At 40.7% G+C, this 18452-nt stretch overlaps 1 protein-coding gene across 2 annotated transcripts in view; it reads left to right on the top strand.

Annotated features, from left to right (window-relative positions):
* RABEP1 (rabaptin, RAB GTPase binding effector protein 1) overlaps positions 1-18452 on the top strand; it is a 106643-nt gene that overhangs the window by 23333 nt on the left and 64858 nt on the right. The window contains exon 2 of one of the 2 annotated variants that reach the window (XM_079797066.1): positions 17858-17986. The exons of the other annotated variant lie outside the window; for it this stretch is intronic. Within the exon in view, the coding sequence (XP_079653192.1) occupies positions 17858-17986 (129 nt within the window). The remainder of the gene's footprint in view (positions 1-17857; positions 17987-18452) is intronic. 2 annotated transcript variants of the gene reach the window in all.

Raw genomic sequence — 18452 nt, 5'->3', positions numbered from 1 at the left:
TAGCATCATATATTAGTACTAGAAGCCCTGGCCTGTGGGGATTGGGCTGAAACCGGTCCGGTGCATAGATTCATCCACTGGTGGAGTCCCTTGGCCTGGCATGTGGAGATTGGGCTGAAACCAGCCTGGTGTTCGTGCACCGGTGGAGTCCCTCGGCCTGGTCTGCAGGGATTGGGCTGGAACCAGCAGTCCGACATCCCCCAAGGGGTCCCAGATTGTGTACCCCACCGGTACACAAATCCGTACACCAGGCCTTTACTGTGCATATAAGATCTTTGGTTAATCTCTTCTGCCCTTTCCCCTTCCCTCTGAGATTCATCAGTCTGCTCTATGTTTCCATGCTTGTGTGTTGCGCGTCTGCCCCCTGGTGGTCAGGGTGCATCATAGCTAGTGGTCGAACAGTTGGCTGGTCACTTAGACACACACACACACACACACACACACTCTCTCTCTCTCTCTCTCTCTCTCTCTCTCTCTCTCTCTCTGTCTCACACTCTCACTAAGGGCCCAGTGCACGAATTTGTGCACCCTGAAAGGAACTGTGGGCTGTGAGGCTGCAGTGGGCACAGGGGCGGATCTCGGCCCATCCTCTGTGCCCCCACCCGGCCCCTCCTGCCACGGCCCCTGGTCCCCTGTCTGCCGGCAGCCCCACTCCCGCCGCCGCTACCATGTGTCGACAGTGCTGGTCCCGCTTGCACCTGCTGAAGGCACAGAGCAATTGGGTCCGGTGCCAGCAACGGGTGTGAGCGGCTGGCGCCGTCAGTGGATGTGAGAGGTGGTTGCTGCCCTGCCTGAGAACCCCTCAGGAGCAGGGGGAAGTGGAGAAGCCCTCAGGGGCAATTGGGGCCGGCAGCCGCCGCTCGCACACGCTTGACGGCACCGAGCCATTGGGACTGGTGCTGGGTGCCAGCAGCGGGTATGAGTGGGGCTGGTGCCAGCAGCAGGTATGAGTGCTGGGCGGGACTGTGGCATGCAGGAGCAAAGAATTTTCAGTAACCACCAGAGGCTCGCCCCGATGATGGTGACTGGCACCCACCTTGGTCTGGCGCCCCCACTCACCTGCTCCACCATCCCGCCACGGCTGATGCCCGCCATGTTCTGTGCTCTGCCACCTGCTGTTGATGCCCGACATGTTCTGCGTGCGCCCCCTGGTGGTCATTGCACGTCATAGCAACTGGTTGTTAGGTTCCGCCGTTCGGTCTATTTGCATATTAGGGTTTTATATGTGTGTGTGTGTATAGATAGATAGATAGATAGATAGAAGATAAATGGTACATTTGTCAAAATTAATGAACTAATGATACAGTATCCTTCATAATAAAAAGGCAATATGCAAATAACCATCACTCCGCTACGCCCACGATTGGGCGGTGGGAGGCTGGGGGGCGGGACTCGGGGTGGCATATCCGGCCATTGAGAGGCACGGGACTCCCGCCCCCGCCCCCCTGCCTCTCAACGGCTGGATTGGTGGCCGCTGAGGGGGGCTGCCTCGGACACCCTGGACACCCAGCTCCGCTGCCATCGGAGGCGGGGAGCCGGTTGTCCGCACCCGGATCCCCTGCCGTGCTCCCCTTCGTCAGCGCCTCAATCCCCAGCAGCAGCGGCAGCGGCTGGGGATGAGCTGGGGATCCCAACAGCCTGGCAGCTCAGTGGCGGCGGCGGAGGCAGCATTGGGCCTGGGGACTGGCGAACAGGCAGAAGATGGCCCTGATCGCAGGAGGCTAGGCCTAGGGACCCAACCCGCACGATTGAATCGTGCGCTGGGCCTCTAGTTCCTAATTAAAATCCATAGTTTATTCAGGTTTCCTTAGATTTTTCTTAATGTCCTTTTTTCTTTTCCTAGATTTAGTTAGTCATCATGTCAACCTAGGCTCCTTTAGACCGTAACAATTTTTTTGACTGTTTTTTTTTTATTTTTAATTTTTTTAAATTTCTTTATTGATTAAGGTGTCACATATTTGTCCTCATCCCCCCCATTCCCATCCCCCACCCCTCCCCACGGATGCCCCCACCCCCCTGTTGTCCTTAACCATTGGTTAGGCTCGTATGCATGCACACAAGTCCCTTGGTTGATCTCTCCCCACTACCCCCACCCTCTCCTACCCTCCCTCTGAGGCCCGACAGTCCGATCGATGCCTCCTTGTTTCTGGGTCTGTTCTTGTTCATCAGTCTATGTTCATCATTTCCCCTAGATGAGTGAGATCATGTGTTACTAGAAATATACTTATAACAACCGAATGTGAGACGAGCAATAGTAGTTATGCTGACAGGCAAATGAATCAGTCTGTAGTAAGTTTCTTTCTGGACCAACAGTTCTTTTGAGACCCAATTTCAATGTCCACCAGTTCCTTATGTGTACATGTCGGCACTGACTTTTCAGCTCTGGATGGTGGACAAATGGTGGTAATGCAGGTCCGACTCCCTCTGGTTTGGTCTCGCCCGGATGCAGGGGCGTGGCTTCTCCCGGACTCAGGGGCGCGCGGCCTCACCCGGATCTGGGACCCAGCATCACCCAGGCCCCGGGGCGCGTGGCCTCACCTGGACCCAGGTGTGTGCGGCCTCACCCGGTCCCGGGATCCAGCCTCACCCGGACCCAGGGGCGCGTGGCCTCTCCCGGACCCAGGGGCGTGGCCTCACCTGGACCCGGGACCCAGCCTCACCCGGATCCAGGGGCGCACAGCCTTTGACTCTGTTTTTGATGAATTTGCTGGTTTTAAGAAGTACTGGTCAGATATTTTGGAGACTGTCCCTCTCAATCGGAATTTGTCTGATGTTTTTCTCATGATTAGACTAGGATTGTGGGTTTTGAGAAGACCACACAGATAAAGTGCCATTTTCTTTGCATCGTATCAAGTATTGCCAGTATTATCACCCTTACTGAGGGTAATGTTTGTTACAGTTTCAGGAACTGTAAAGTGTTTTTCTCCCTCCCCTTTTGTATGTATGTGGCTTACTACATTCTTTGGAAGGAAATCAATCAAGTTGATTGTAAGCAGATTTTTTTCCAGAATGTTTTTTCTAACCCGTGTTAATCCCTTGTGGATTTATTATTTTAAAATATATTTTATTGATTTTTTACAGAGAGGAAGGGAGAGGGATAGAGAGTTAGAAACATCGATGAGAGAGAAACATTGATCAGCTGCCTCCTGCATGCCTCCTACTGGGGATGTGCCCGCAACCAAGGTACATGCCCTTGACGGGAATCGAACCTGGGACCTTTCAGTCCACAGGCCAGTGCTCTATCCACTGAGCCAAACCAGTTAGGGCTGGATTTATTTATTTATTTTTTTAATTAATGTCTAGCGCCCTATGAGCAGTCTTTAAGAAAATGTTGATGTGAGTGACAGTATAGTATGTTTCACTTTGGGTTTTTTGTTGCAAACAATTTGTTCTGTCTGGTTTAAGCATAAAAGGAATTTTTTTGGTATTAAATGTCTTACAGAGTCATTGGGAAGGCAGGGAGAAATAGATTCTAGGCCATTGGTTAGCATGCATCTAAGGGGCTTGTTAAAACGCATTCCTGGGTCCTACACCCAGAAATTCAAGGAAGTCTGACTGAGATAGGATCTGAGACTTTGACTGAACTTCTAACAAGTTTCCAGGTGAGGTTAGTGATTCTGTGGTCTCAGACCCATACTTTGAGAACCACTGCTCTCCTTGGCTAAATTTTGAAGAACACTCAAAAGCTGCCACAGAATTGGCCTGATAGGAAACGGTTTTCTCTGTTGCTAATGAGCAGATGGAGCTCCATTTTAATACAGTTGCCGTTGCTGCTTACATTGATGCCATTTCTGCTTCGGGAACTGGACTTGAAACCACTGGGAAGTCACTTTTTGCCTTAAAGCAGGGAGAATTCAATTTTGTTTCTTTATACTGCTCAATTTTGCATTGAAGTTGCATTTGTGTATGTTGAGTTGGAGAAGCTTAGGTGACATGCTGGCATTTTGATTTCAAGAGATATTGGGAAGCCCTGCCAGAGTGACTCAGTTGGTTGACTGTCATCCTTTGCTGGTTGGATTCTGGGTCAGGGCACATACCTGGGTTGCAGGTCTGGGCACATCCGGAAGGCAACAGATCGAGGTTTATCCCTCTCTTCCTTCCTCTTAAGTATGTGATGATAAAAAAAAAAGTTTATTTTAATGTTTTTTTAAAAAAAGATATTGGGAATCTGTTTGACTTCTATATTTAGAAAGCTGCAACTCATAAATAGAAGTATCTTTAAATGTTGAAAGACTATTCAAAAGATGGTGGGCAGTCAAGGATTTGACAGTTGTCTGCAGAGGAGATAAAGTGCTTCTACCAGGATGTAAATTTGTGTACTACTTCCTTCATCACAAACTTATCAGCTGAACTGAGCAGTGTAGTTAGCGTCTTAGTTGATTCTACATTCTGACACAAGCTCTTTATCTCATTAGACCAGTAACAAAGAGTCTGCATATTACATTAGAGTAGCACTGTTCTACTTACTGTAAATGCACAAGAGAGAAGGGGAGAAGGAAATCTAGGTTTTAAGATGGCTGATTTCAGGGTCTCAGTTAGCTGTGAAGTATGGTGATACTTTAAGCAGTCAGACAACATGGGAAAAATAAAGAGTGTAAGAGAAGTAGAGGTAAAAATGGGGACTCAAAATATCTAGGGGTACCAAATAAGCCCTTCAAAACAGTGTTGTCCAATAGAACTGTAACATGAGCCAAAGAATTCAATTAAAAATTTTCTAGAAGCCTTATTGAAAAAACCAAAAAAAAACCCAAAACCAAAACCTCCAAATAGGAAAACAGGTAAAATAATTTTTTAAAAATAACAGCTTTATTGATATTTCATTTACATACTATCAAGTTCACCCTTTAAAATTATGTAATTCAGTGGTTTTTAGAATATCCACAGATCTGTGCATTTATCACCCCCAAAAGAACCCCTCCCCATTCCGTTCCTTCCTCCCCCGGACCCTAGCAACCACTAATCTTACTCTTAGTCTCCACTTACCTGCTCCACCATCCTGCCGTGGCCGATGCCTGCCATGTTTTGTGCATGCCCCCTGGTGGTCAGCACACGTTATAGCAACTGGTTGTTCAGTTGTTCCTCCATTCAGTCTATTTGCATATTAGCCTTTTATTATATAGGATATATGATCACTGCAAAAATAATTGAGATATTTTATACTTTTTTGTAGAAAAGTCTTTAAATCCATATATATTTCATATTTAACAGCATATCTCAGTTAAGACAGCCACATTTCAGTTGTTCAATAGCCTCATGAGGCAAGTGGCTACCATATTGGAAAGCAAAACCCAAAAAGCAACTCAAGGGGACAACTATGCTATATGGAGAAAATTCCAGTTTTCCCCAGGTCAGAGATACTTGCTTGCTGGCTCCTAGATATCCTTGCTCCCTTTGCCTTTCATGTTTCCAGTAGAATACTCTTCTCTCCTTACTTCTTCAAATCCTTGCTATCTTTTAAAATCCAGATTTATATTTCTCTTCATTGGTGGGTTTTAATTATTCTAGTTCAGTTTTTTGTTTGTTTATTTAGTAAGTGTTCATTGAACACATACCCATGTGCCAACCACAGTTCTAGATGTTGGAAATGTAGCATTGAGCAGGATACATAAATTCCCTATTTTCATTGAGTGTATACTTTAGTAAAAAGCAATATTTACATATTCAAATATTCAGAGAAATAACTTCAGATAGTGACAAGTACTATGAGGACAGTAAAATTGGCCTGATGAGGAAATGACTTTTGCTCTTGGTAGGCACAAATTAATTCTTGTAATTTTAAACTCATCTTCTATCTATATAATAGAGGAATATGCAAATTAGTCGGTACACTGTAACGTCACGACCGAACAGCAGGGACCTGAGGCTTCATGGTGCCTGGCCAGGGTGAGGGACCTCAGGCTGCGCCCCTCGCCCTGCGGGGCTTGACGGGGGACCTCAGGCTGCGCTCCTCGCCCGACGGGGCTTGACAGGGGACCTCAGGCCATGCCCCCTGCTCTGGCACCGGGCTGGGAGACCTCAGGCTGTGCCTCCCTGCCCTGGCGCCAAGCCGGGAGACCTGAGGCTGCGTCCCCTGCCATGCGGGACTTGAAGGGGGACCTGAGACTGCGCCCCCTGCCTGGAGGGGCTTGACGGGGGTGGGGCCAGCCAGGTCTGGGTCTCCTGTGTTTTCAAAGCATGTGCGGGTGGTGGGTGGGGACTTGACTCTAGGTCCCATGGCTCTCCCCAGACTCTGACAGGAGGGAGATTTTCATATACATTTTACTAATTTTCTTTCGTCTCTGACACTTCTATTATAGAGAAAGGGTGAATAGCAATATTAAAATATTTCCTCTAATTAATTCCCTTTTAATGTGCACCAGTTTTGTGCACTGGGCCACTAGTACTTCAATAAAGCTGATTCAAAAGTAATTTACACTAAAATTTACTAATTTTAAGCATATATATATGTGTGTGTGTGTTCTTGTGAACATATATAGTTCTGTAAGCATCACAAGTATTATGTTATAGAATGTTTTACCCCAAAAAGTTCTTTTTATGCCCCTTTGTGGTTCTCCCCACTTATGGGCAAGTGCTAGCCTCCTTTCTGTCATTATAGTTTTGCCTTTTCTAGAAGTTTATGTAAGTGGAATCATACTTTTTGTATATGGTTTCTTTCACTTAACATATGCTCTTGAGATTTATCCATGTTGTTGCGTATATTAATAGCTCATTCCTTTTTGTTGCCAAATAGTATTCCATTGTGTGGATATACCATAATATGTTACTTTATAATGAGCATTTGGATTATCCTATATAAAAGGGTAATATGCAAATTGACCCTAACGGTGGAACGATCAGAATGACCGCTGGACTGATCACTATGAGGTGCACTGATGACCTTTTGGTCTCTTTCCCCAGCCGGCAGGCTCCGATTGCCTGATGGCGAACGGGGAACTGGGGGTGGGTGGTGGCGGGGGGTGGGGCTGGCTGCTGGCAGCCGGGGAAGATGGCCCTGATCGCAAGCCAGGCCTAGGGACTGTACCCACGCACGAATTTCGTGCACTGGGCCTCTAGTTTCTAATATTTGGCTAGGTAAAGCCACTGTGAGCTTTTGTGTACAAATATTTGTGTAAAAATATTTTTTCACTTACAGGATTGCTGGATCTCATGATGTGTTTATAGGAAACAGCCAAACTGTTTTCCAAAGTGGTTGTACTATTTGGCACCCCCATCAGCAACCTTACCAACACTTGGTAAATTCAAGCACAAAGCAAAGATTAAATTTAATTTCATGTATAATGAATTTTCAGAGTCCCACACCAGTAATATGTAAGTTCTACTTATGAATGCCAGTAAAGTTATAGGCAGAAAACGGAATTGTTTTGGCTATTTCCTTAAGTAAGCCTGTTATTTTAAGTTTTGAATAGCCTTCTTTGTTGTTGTAAGGGGGGAATTAAAATATTAATAGCTAGAAAATATATCTGCTAATCAGTCCAGTGGTAGTCATACTTTTTCATCTTTATTATATGGTGTTTGAAATACTTGGGAAGTAGAATAACACCAGTTTGTACAAATTGAATAGATAACAGTCCATTTTTACCCATGCATACTTATATCAGCTGTTGAACACGAACTTTTGACAGTTATGATAATTGGACTAAATGTAATCAGAAATTATAGTTGGCTTATTTCTGAAGTTATCCTTGTTTGGCAACTATTTGAGACTTTTTTCAGGGTTCATATTTTCAACATACATTCATATGGAAATAAGAGTGGAATATAGCTTTATAGTCTTACAAGAATATAGGAATAGAGTGTGGAATATAGTTTATGCATTGTTTACTGAACACTCACTGAAATTTCCATTCTTTTGTTACTACTGTATTTTTTACCTTTTCTCAAAGTTTTGTTTACCTATTTATCTTAATTGATAACTTTGCTTGAATACAATTTTTGGAACATTTAAAAAAGAATATATTATTAAGCAAGTGGTGTATGAGCATTTTAGGAAATAAATTGATTTTATAGTTAGAATCTGTGGAACAAATTGAGCCAAATGAAGATCTCCATTTTTAGCATTATGAACCTAAAACTTCAAATTCTGAAGTAGTTGATAATAACTATCATTTGAGAGCCTATTATGTGAGTTGCTTTTATATAATGCTATTTCTGATTTCCATACTATGTGATACTCTGCAAAATGGTATTATCTTTATTTTAATATAGAAATACTTGTAATGTGTAAACTATTTGCCCCAGTTTATATAACAAAAGCTGTGTTTGAGTTGAAGCACAAGTTTCTGACTCCGGAATTATGGATAGCTTATTTTTGAATTTTAATAAGGCATTTTAGTGTACTGTTAATGAAATCATGGATAAAATTAAGAAATGTGACTTGATACTAAAGATAGTTGTAATGAATTTGTAACTAATAGAGTAATCTTCTATATATAATAAAAGGCTAATGTGCAAAGTGTCCCCTTGGAATTAGACCGGGGGACCAGGAGTTCAATTGCTCACTATGACATGCAGTGACCACTAGGAGCTGGCACGGAATGAAGGAAGGCCCCAGCCAGCAGCTGGAAGGCCCCAATCGGCGCTAATTGTCAGCCAGGCCTAGGGACCCTAGCTGTGCATGACTTTCGTTCACCGGGCCTCTGGTCAGCTTCCACTGAGATCTCAGGTGATATACCAAAGGGCTCTATCATTAGAGTTCTAATTTAAAACTTTGTTTAAATAAAAGAGAACTTTGCAACCTGGCTAAAATTGCATTAAGTATAGGTTGAAGGGAACCTTGGCTTAATTGTAGTTCAAGAATTAAAAATAGTGTTAGATTATGTGAATCTTATGGGCTAATGATGACAATATGGGGGTGTGGCCAAAAAGAGCTTGGGCATGTTTACAGTATGTTATTAAGAGTATAGCCCTCAGATGATAATGTTTCTGTTAGACTCTATGCTAGTAATGTGTTAGGATTAGAATGTCCTATTTTATGTAGAATTTGGCTACTTGTAGTATGCTGGGAGAGCAATTGAGATAATGAAGAATTTAGAAAATATTAGAGGGTTAGGAGGGATTTCTTTTGGAGAAGAAAGGAGAGGACAGTGCGGCATGTCAGATATTGGAAACCCCCTACCCCCCAATTCTGTAGAGCAGAACTAAGACATCTAGGGAAGCCGATTTAGGGTTGTGCTACTAAAAGTAGATTTTTCTAATAGGTGACTAGTTATCTAAGGGAATGGGTGAATAATCTAAAATCTCCAACAGTGGAATTGGCTGCCCCATGAGGCTGTGAACTAAGTTACTCAATTTATGATCATGTCAAAGCCATATGATCACCTGTCTGCGATATTGTAGGAACTGATTCCTGCATGAGTTAGTAATTGGTGGTTTTCAAACTATTTTGACCTCTCTTCACAGTAAGAAACAAAATAAGTTTTCTTTATAACCCAGTATAAATGTGTGAGTACAGATTTCCTATGAAACCTTTTGTAAGCTGAAATGAAATAAAGTCAAGAAGCAGTTACCAGTACTAGTTCATATAAAATTTTTTAAGTGTTCTCACACCCCAAAAATAACCTACTAAATCATATCAAGTAACATATAAAACATAAAATAACACTAGCATATAGTAAAAACCGTGTCACTCACACTGCCTCTATTACGGCTCCCTGCAAAACAAACAACACTATTTTTTGCCTTTTTTCCTAAAAGCGAAAATTCTCTTTTGGTTAGTGAAAATAGGTAGTACTACTGAAGTCCTTTCGTAAAAGCAGAGCAGCATAAGATGAACTTTCGAAAAGTGGGGGTGGGGGGGGAGCCACCTGTGTCTGAAATACAAATTTCATGAAATAACATACCCATATTAAAGGTGTTGTTGATATTTTCTGTTATATTTCATTACTAGAGGTCTGATGCACAAAATTCATGCAAGAATAGGCCTTCCTTCCCCCAGCTGCCGGCCCCGGCTTCCCTCTGGCACCCAGTACCCGGGCTTCCCTCGCAGCCCTGGCTTTGACCTGAAGGTCGTCTGGAAGAATGTCTGGAAGGACATCTGGTCTAATTAGCATATTATGCTTTTATTATTATAGGTTGTTAGAAGGAAGATTGTTAATCACTAAATTGGTTTAACAACTCAGTTTGAAATACACTAGACTAGAATAATCGAAAATCCTTGCAATACTATGATCCTGTGATTGTCCCTACTCAAGTAATGTAGCACCAAGAACTAAAATTAGACTCAGAAAATTCCACACTGCAAATGCTGGGAGGTCATTAATTTTGGTCATAAATGTCCAAAAGGAGGTTTAAGGAGGTTGAAAATGAGAAAACATTTCTGTGCCCTTCAATTCTTCCTACCTCCACCCTTACTACCCCTGCTATCGCTGCCTCCAAATTAGGCCTTTCCATGTTGTTTGTTTTTTTTTCCATGTTTTTTTTTTTAAAATAAATCTATATTGTTCAGATTATTACAATTGTTCCTCTCCCCCCTCCCCCCCATAGCTCCCCTGCATCCGGTTCCCACCCCATCCTCTGCCCTTACCCCCGCCCCCTGCCCTTACCGCCCCCCCCCCGTCCTCATCCATAGGTGTACAATTTTTGTCCAGTCTCTTCCCACACCCCTTTCCCCCTAAGAATTGTCAGTCCACTCCCTTTCTATGCCCCTGGTTCTATTCACCAGTTTATTCTGTTCATCAGATTTTTTATTCACTTGATTTTTAGATTCACTTGTTGATAGATATGTATTTGTTATTCATAATTTTTATCTTGACCGTTTTCTTCTTCTTCCTCTTCTTAAAGAATACCTTTCAGCATTTCATATAATACTGGTTTGGTGGTGATGAACTCCTTTAGCTTTTTCTTATCTGTGAAGCTCTTTATCTGCCCTTCAATTCTGAATGATAGCTTTGCTGGGTAGAGTAATCTTGGTTATAGGTTCTTGCTATTCATCACTTTGAATATTTCTTGTCACTCCCGTCTGGCCTGCATAGTTTCTGTTGAGAAATCAGCTGACAATCGTATAGGTGCTCTCTTGTAGGTAACTAACTGTTTTTCTCTTGCTGCTTGTAAGATTCTCTCTTTGTCTTTTGCTCTTGGCATTTTAATTATGATGTGTCTTGGTGTGGTCCTCTTTGGATTCCTTTTGTTTGGGGTTCTGTGTGCTTCCTGGACTTGTAAGTCTATTTCTTTCACCAGGTGGGGGAAGTTTTCTGTCATTATTTCTTCAAATAGGTTTTCAGTATCTTGCTCTCTCTCTTCTTCTGGCTACCCCCATAATTCGGATGTTGGTACGCTTGAAGTTGTCCCAGAGGCTCCTTGCACTATCTTCATATTTTTTTATTCTTTTTTCTTTCCGGTTGGCTGTTTTTTGCTTCTTTGTATTTTAATTCTTTGACTTGATTCTTGCGATCCTCTATTCTGCTGTTGGATCTCTGTATATTATTTTTTATTTCAGTCAGTGTATGCTTAATTTCTAGTTGGTCCTTTTTCATATCCTCGAGGGTCTTATTAAATTTATCGGCCTTTTCTAGAAAATTCTTGAAAAACCTTATAGCCGTGGTTTTGAACTCTATATCCAGTCGTTTGCTTTCCTCCATTTCTTTCATTTGTGACCTGTTTCGTTGTCTCCTCATTTTGGCTGCTTCCCTGAGTTGATAGAATGGCTTTGTGTGCTAGGTGTCCTATAGGGCCCAGTGGCTCAGCCTCCCTAGTTACCTGAGGTGGACACTCTTGGTGCACCCCTTTGTGGGCTGTGTGCACAGTCTTCTTGTAGTTAAGCCTTGATTGTTGTTGGTATCACTGGGAGGAATTGACCTCCAGGCCACTTGGCTGTGAGGATTAGCTGTGTCTATGCTGGGAGAACTTCTGTGCTGGAGACACCCTTATGAGGCAAGACTTGCTTCAGTGGGGCTTTGGTACTCACTGAGTCTGCCCCCTGAGTGTGTTACTTATGGATCTGAGGAGTTGTAATCCGATATGGTCTCACGGGTACACTGGCTCTTGGATCTCCAAGGAGGTGCTAATTTAGCCTCTGCCTGAGGCCACCCAGCAGGCGCTAAGGAGAGATCTGCAGATTCCTTTTTTTTGTTTGGGTTTTGGAGGTGCCCTAATGAGGCCCAGCTGTGAAGCAATGCAAGCTGCTGTGGGGCCTTGGGCCTTCTTTTGGATATTCTGGGTCTCTCTGACTCAGCTGCAGTTTGTTAGGTAAGTTTAGATTTCAAAGGACCAGGCCATTCATATGCAAAAGCCTCTGCACACAACTTGGATGGGGCGGAGTCTCAGGGTGGAGCAAACAGCAATGGCTTCCCGTCAGCCCTGCCCTAAGAGGCCCCCAGGTCTCAGTGTCCCTTGGTAATCGCTGCAAGCACCTCTGAGAGAAAGCGGCCCTCGAGTTCCGCCCTATGCCAGACAGTCCAGTTTCTCCCCGTATGAGTCTGGGTCCCCAGAGTCTCACCCGGAACTAGAGTTCAGAGCAGTCAGGAGCTTGTGTCTCTCTGCGGATTGAAAAAGCCAGCCGCGTACTCAGTTGCCAGCCCTCTCTGAGCATACGCCTCCATACCTCTGCACTTTACTTTTGCAGCTCCTTTGAGTTTCAGTGTGTTTTTCTCTTTCCTTCTAGTTGTAGAATTTCCACTTAGCCAGCCTTCCTGTGGTCCTGGATGATGTTCGTTTTGTCTTTTAGTTTTAGTTTTGAAGTTGTTGTGCGAGGCAGCAAGTTCAGGTGTTTACCTATGCCGCGATCTTGGTTTCTCTCTTTCCATTGTTTCTTCTTAATTCTGTCTTTACCCTTTTGAACAGGCATCCTCAAACTACGGCCCGCGGGCCACATGCGGGTGTTTTTGCCGTTTTGTTTTTTTACTTCAAAATAAGATATGTGCAGTGTGCATAGGAATTTGTTCATAGTTTTTTTTAAACTATAGTCGGCCCTCCAACGGTCTGAGGGTCAGTGAACTGGCCCCCTGTTTAAAAAGTTTGAGGACCCCTGCTTTTGAAGCATCTTCTTAAGTAGCTTTTTATTATCTCGTTTTCCCCCTGGATTAATATTTGGTGCCAGTTCTTTCAATTAATATTTTTCCTGGATTTATAATATCTTCAGATAGTTAACATAAATACCTAATCTTTACATAAGAAATAATTGGTTTTCTTATTTGAAACCCGTCTTAAAAGTGTTATCTTTTATCTGAAGTATTATGACATCTGATTGATTTAAGAGAATTACAATAAGGTAAACAAAATAAGACTTTATTTTGATTCACGGAAGGAAGGCTAATAAGTTTTCTGTGTAAATTTCTTGACCAAATGTTATTTTGTTTTAGAATTGATATATCTCAGTAAATGGACAAGGTGAAATGATGCAGTTTCTTAAAGTTGCTAAAGTCAGATGTTTTGGGGATTACCTAGAGTGACATGGGATTAAATAAAGTGAAATGATAGTTTTCTGTTGTACTAAAGAATTTGCATTATCTTTGTGTTATAGAAAAAGTGATTCCTAAGTGCCATATCTATATGTTCTAATATTGTAAAGTTATTGGTAATGTTAATGCAATTACCTGCATATGGATTGCAGTTTGTCTGTGATGGATATTCTCTAGATTGTAATTCCTGCCAGCCCCACCCACTATATTTTCTCCTCTCCCCTTTTGTGAGTCATGTTAAGTAATTATGGATTTATTTAAATATTAGATTAAATAACTCACAATTAAGTGTGTAGATTTACTGCAAATGATAATCATTTAGCCCAGCTGGCATGGCTCAGTGGGTGAACGTTGACCTATAAACTGGGAGTTCATGGTTCGATTCCGGGTTGTGCAGGCTCCATCTCCAGTGTGGGATGTGCAGGAGGCAGCCGATCAATGATTCTCACTCATCATTGATGTTTCTATATCTCTCCCTCTCCCTCCCTCTCTGAAATCAATAAAAACATATTAAAAATCATCATCATCATTTTTAGTAATTTCTAAAGGAAGCTGGACACAGGTTTTTAGAGCACCATAAGAAGGCTATCTGGAAGGCTACTTCTGAATCAGAAGAGATTATGTTTTTAAGAAAATCTTTTAGCAAATTGCTTGTCCTGGGAAAATATGTGTAATTTAAAAAATGATTTATTATTTTAAAATATTTTAAGATCACTGAAGTAAATTATGTGTACTTTTTATGAACAGAATGATTGAGGTGGAGCAATAAGATAAAATTATCATTATTACTAAAAAAATGAAGCATTTCATTACATTTAATCTAAATCCAATCAATGTAATTTCTTTTAATTACCCCTGGATTCAAAGAGGCAAGCACTCAGTATAATTTGTCATAGTCTTTCCTGTCTTTTTTTCTGTGTGTTTTTTTAATGGTTCATGTTGCAGTGCATATACTTTTGTATCTTGTTCTTTGGAGTTAGTATGATTTTTCTGGCTTGATATTTTTCCAATGGGTAGATGTAACTACCATACTTAAAAGTATCATTTTAAAACCCAGTGATACACAAGTCAAGACTTCTGAGTTTTAGGAACTATTTAGATTCTTTTGTTCCACTAGAGTTATATTTTCTATTTGTTATTGTTGCCTGAAATGGGTGTTTTATTGGATATTGAACATCTTTAAACAAAAAGATTCTTGTAGTAATATTTGTCCTAAACTGCTTTTTCCCCCTTCTCTGATTGCTTGTTTCATTAAATGTAGTACAGTGTTAGAAGTATCCAACTTGAGTTTAAAAATACTTTTAAGTTATTATATATTCCCCCCTGCCTTTTTTTTTTAAATTAGGGAAGGAGATAATCTAAAAGTTACTGAATCTTCATTTATTTACCATATTATTGTTTCTCTTCTTTCTGTGTTGTTGCTTAATTCAGACTTTTTTTTTTTTTTTAATTCTTACCTGAGGATATTTTACCATTGATTTTCAGAGAGAGTGGAGGAGAGAAGGAAAGACAGAGAGAAATATCGATGTGAGAGAAACATATTGATTGGTTGCCTTCTGCGCACACCCCAACCAGGGCCCCTGCTAGGGAGGAGCCTGTAACCAAGTTATGTGCCCTTGACCAGAATTGAACCCAGAACCCTTCCATTCGAAGGCTGATGCTCTATCTACTATTATTGACTATATTCCCTGTGCTGTACTTTACACCTCCATGACTATTCTGTACCTACCAATTTGTACTTCTTTAATCTCTTCAACTTTTTCTCCCAACCCCGTTCCCCCTTCCATCTGGCAACTGTCAAAATGTTCTCTATGAGTCTTTTTGGAAAAACATTAAAATTAGCTAGTGCATAAGATAGTTTCCCTCTTTCTTACTACTCAAAGGTAACAATGAAAAGGAATGTGTGGAATGTTTAACGAAGACTGGTATACTAACAGCTCTTAGCTGCTAAGTTATAGAAAGCTTAATATTAACACTAATTAGTTAACATTAACACTGATTAATTTGTCCATGATACTTTGAAGATACATGGTAATAGGGAAGTGGAAGAATGGAACTGAGTCAGAATCATGAGGTTGGAAATTGACTTCTGGTCTTTTGTGGCTATGTACAAACTTACTTGATCACTCTGCTTTTTTCCTTTATTCATTAAATAAATATTACTAGTTTAATAGTTATAGCTAACAATTTTTTTGTATATGGCAGGATAAGTACTTTTTACATAAATTATTAGCTAATTATTATAAACTGCTTACTAGTTACCATGTTAGAAAAATAAGGCAGCATTTTGTGTGATCAGAGCTATTTTCAGTTTGACTTGTAGTTGGTTGCTAATGCATTAGAATATGCCTGTTTGTAAACTTTCCCGTTGTCTTATGCAAGGTGAATTGATTTTTCTAGATATAGCAATAGAGGCATTCTTGTAAAAAGCAGTTGTTCTGGCCCTTTTCTGTATCGTAGAGTTGTTAGAAGTACTTGAAGTAAATTAAAATGCTTTTAGTTTTTAAAAAATGAGAATAAGGGAGTTACTTGCTCTATCCTCAAGGGGATCCATGATTCTTGGAATTGAAAAAACCTGTCCTGAAGCCTGGAGAGAGGCAGCCAGAGCTGTGGATGTGGACTTCATATGAACTGTGGGTCACAGCCAGGATAGGGTTGGGAGTAGTGAAAACACCCTTAATCTTGCCTGCAATTTTAAAGGGTGAATTTTAGTTTTTGATTCATTAGCCTTAGTTCCTAAATATTATGTTGAAAGGTGTGTGTATTTTGTGTGTGTGTATTTTGGTAGAAATAGGAGTAGAGCTCTTCTCTACCTCATGCAGTAAACAATAGCTATCACTAATATTAAAGTGTTAAGTGGAAAACTTAATTTATTTAACAATTGGAATTTGACAATAAAAATACGAGAGAAATAAATAGCACAGAGAACAAGTTTCCTTTATGATTTCCAGTGATAAATATGAGATAACTGCACATTTTCCCATTCCAGTGGATTCTCCATTCCTCCATTTCTCCAAAGGTTATCAAACATTCAAATGACCGGATGCCATTCTTTGCTTGGACCTAAAGACCCTAATATTTGTTCCACAAAATGACTCCTTACCTTTAATAACATAGAACTTGAAGTCATAGTTATTTCCTCTTTCTGTCATGAATATCATCAACACTATTAGATCTGTAGTGAGGCTAGTATGAAGATGTCATGGGAAGAATGACAATGACAATGAAAAATATTGGTTTTAGTTCATTATTATTAAAGGAGTTGTAGAGAACTTTGAAAAACACATGGAAGAAATTATTTAGACATCCTAATACTAATAGATAAATCATTAATGCATTTCCAGTCTTTTTTCTATGTACTATAAAATTAGCTCTCAATTACTACACTTGATCTTAGCCAAAAGGCCGAGAAGCGATTAGCTCTCAATTAAATGAATAATGAATTGAGCGAGGGAGGACTTTCAGAATCTCAGATCATGGTTAAAATTATAGGCAAGTCATCATTATCTAAGGTGGCTTGTACTAGAGATCTGGGATCTCTGCTGGCCTAGGTAATTAGGCAGTGGTGTTAGTACTGATAGGTATCCCCTGGAGAGATTAGGGTCATAGCTTTGTGGCTGGGTTGCTGTTTGGGCAGAGGAAGAGGTCAAGAATTGGACTCTTGAATTTCCCATCCCTTGCTTGAACCAGAAGAGCCTCTCTCTGGGTTTGGTCAGGATAGGCATTTGATCAGTTGTGGCCAAATTGTAAAGCCCCTAAAGTGAAAAGGTGTCTCAATCCCTGCCACATCACAGTCAACATTAATCTAAACACCAGATACTCTCCCAGCAATTGAGAGTTCATACACAATATACAGTTCTGTATCCTTTCTATATTAAAGAATTTTTTATTATGATTTCAGTATAATGGTAATGAATCATCTTGAAATTGGAAGAATGGTTCAGGCTGGTATGGCATCCTAATCAGGGAACCTGATAGGTTTTGCTTGAAACATTTGAAAGAAGCAGGAGCTAGCAAGATTGGTAGTGGGTTCATTTGTGGGATAAGTAACCCAATTTTTTTATTTTTTATTTTTATGAGAGGTTATTGGAGCCAAACTGATGACAAATGCTGGGGAGCAAGATCTCAAATGTTCCTAGCCCAAATAATTTAATATTTAACAATTCTAGAAGTGGACTGACATTCTGTCAGTTATACAAAGGGACTGTGTTGGGAAATTTGCCATATGTGATTTTCTGTATATAGGCTGTTGCACTTTACATGATTTATTCACAGTGTGTATATTAAGTCTAATAGAAGTTTCTTATTATTTTTAAAATTAGAACTTCTGAGATTGGATCTTTGGAAGAAGCTCGACTACCTGTTTCATTATAGAAATGTCCAGTTAGAATACTAATTTATTCTTGTAACAATTTTACAAAATGAAAGTTTTTACATGTTAACTAGTATATTTTTTTCCCCAGTTTCTCTTCAGCAACGGGTAGCAGAATTGGAAAAAATTAATGCAGAATTTTTACGTGCACAGCAGCAGCTTGAACAAGAATTTAATCAAAAGAGAGCAAAATTTAAAGAGTTATATTTGGCTAAAGAGGGTAAGTTTATAAGTCTAACCCTAACTCCATACTAAGACTGCTAGGTTTCTTGGTAATACAATGTTGTCATTGAATAAACTTTGAATTTATATGTACTTATATTGTATAATAAAAGTCTATTTAGAGGTAAGGATTAAGAATGGAATTGAAAAACAAGCTGAAAAATGCATTATTCAGATTTTTCTTTGTCTTTTAACCTTAATGATGATATTTAATATAGTGGACTATATAGTTCTGGGACACAGGACTTTTGGTGCTCTGAACACTTGAGAGATAGCCCCAGACAAACCAAGACTGTTGGTGTTCTAATAATAGCTTTAGCAATGTTATATTAAAACTGATAGTTCATGGAATTTATCCAACAATTGTTCAGTTATTTATTAATAAGTATTTATTTAATACCTATGAGGCAGGCATTGTCAGGTGCTTGGTATACAGAAGGAGCAGGAGTCACATGGTTCTTTAA

The sequence above is a fragment of the Cnephaeus nilssonii genome, assembly GCF_951640355.1.
Source record: "Cnephaeus nilssonii genome assembly, chromosome: 19".
Taxonomy (NCBI): Eukaryota; Metazoa; Chordata; class Mammalia; order Chiroptera; family Vespertilionidae; genus Cnephaeus; species Cnephaeus nilssonii.
The sequence above is the reverse complement of the archived record's forward strand: the minus strand, read 5'-3'. Positions and strand labels throughout refer to the sequence as shown.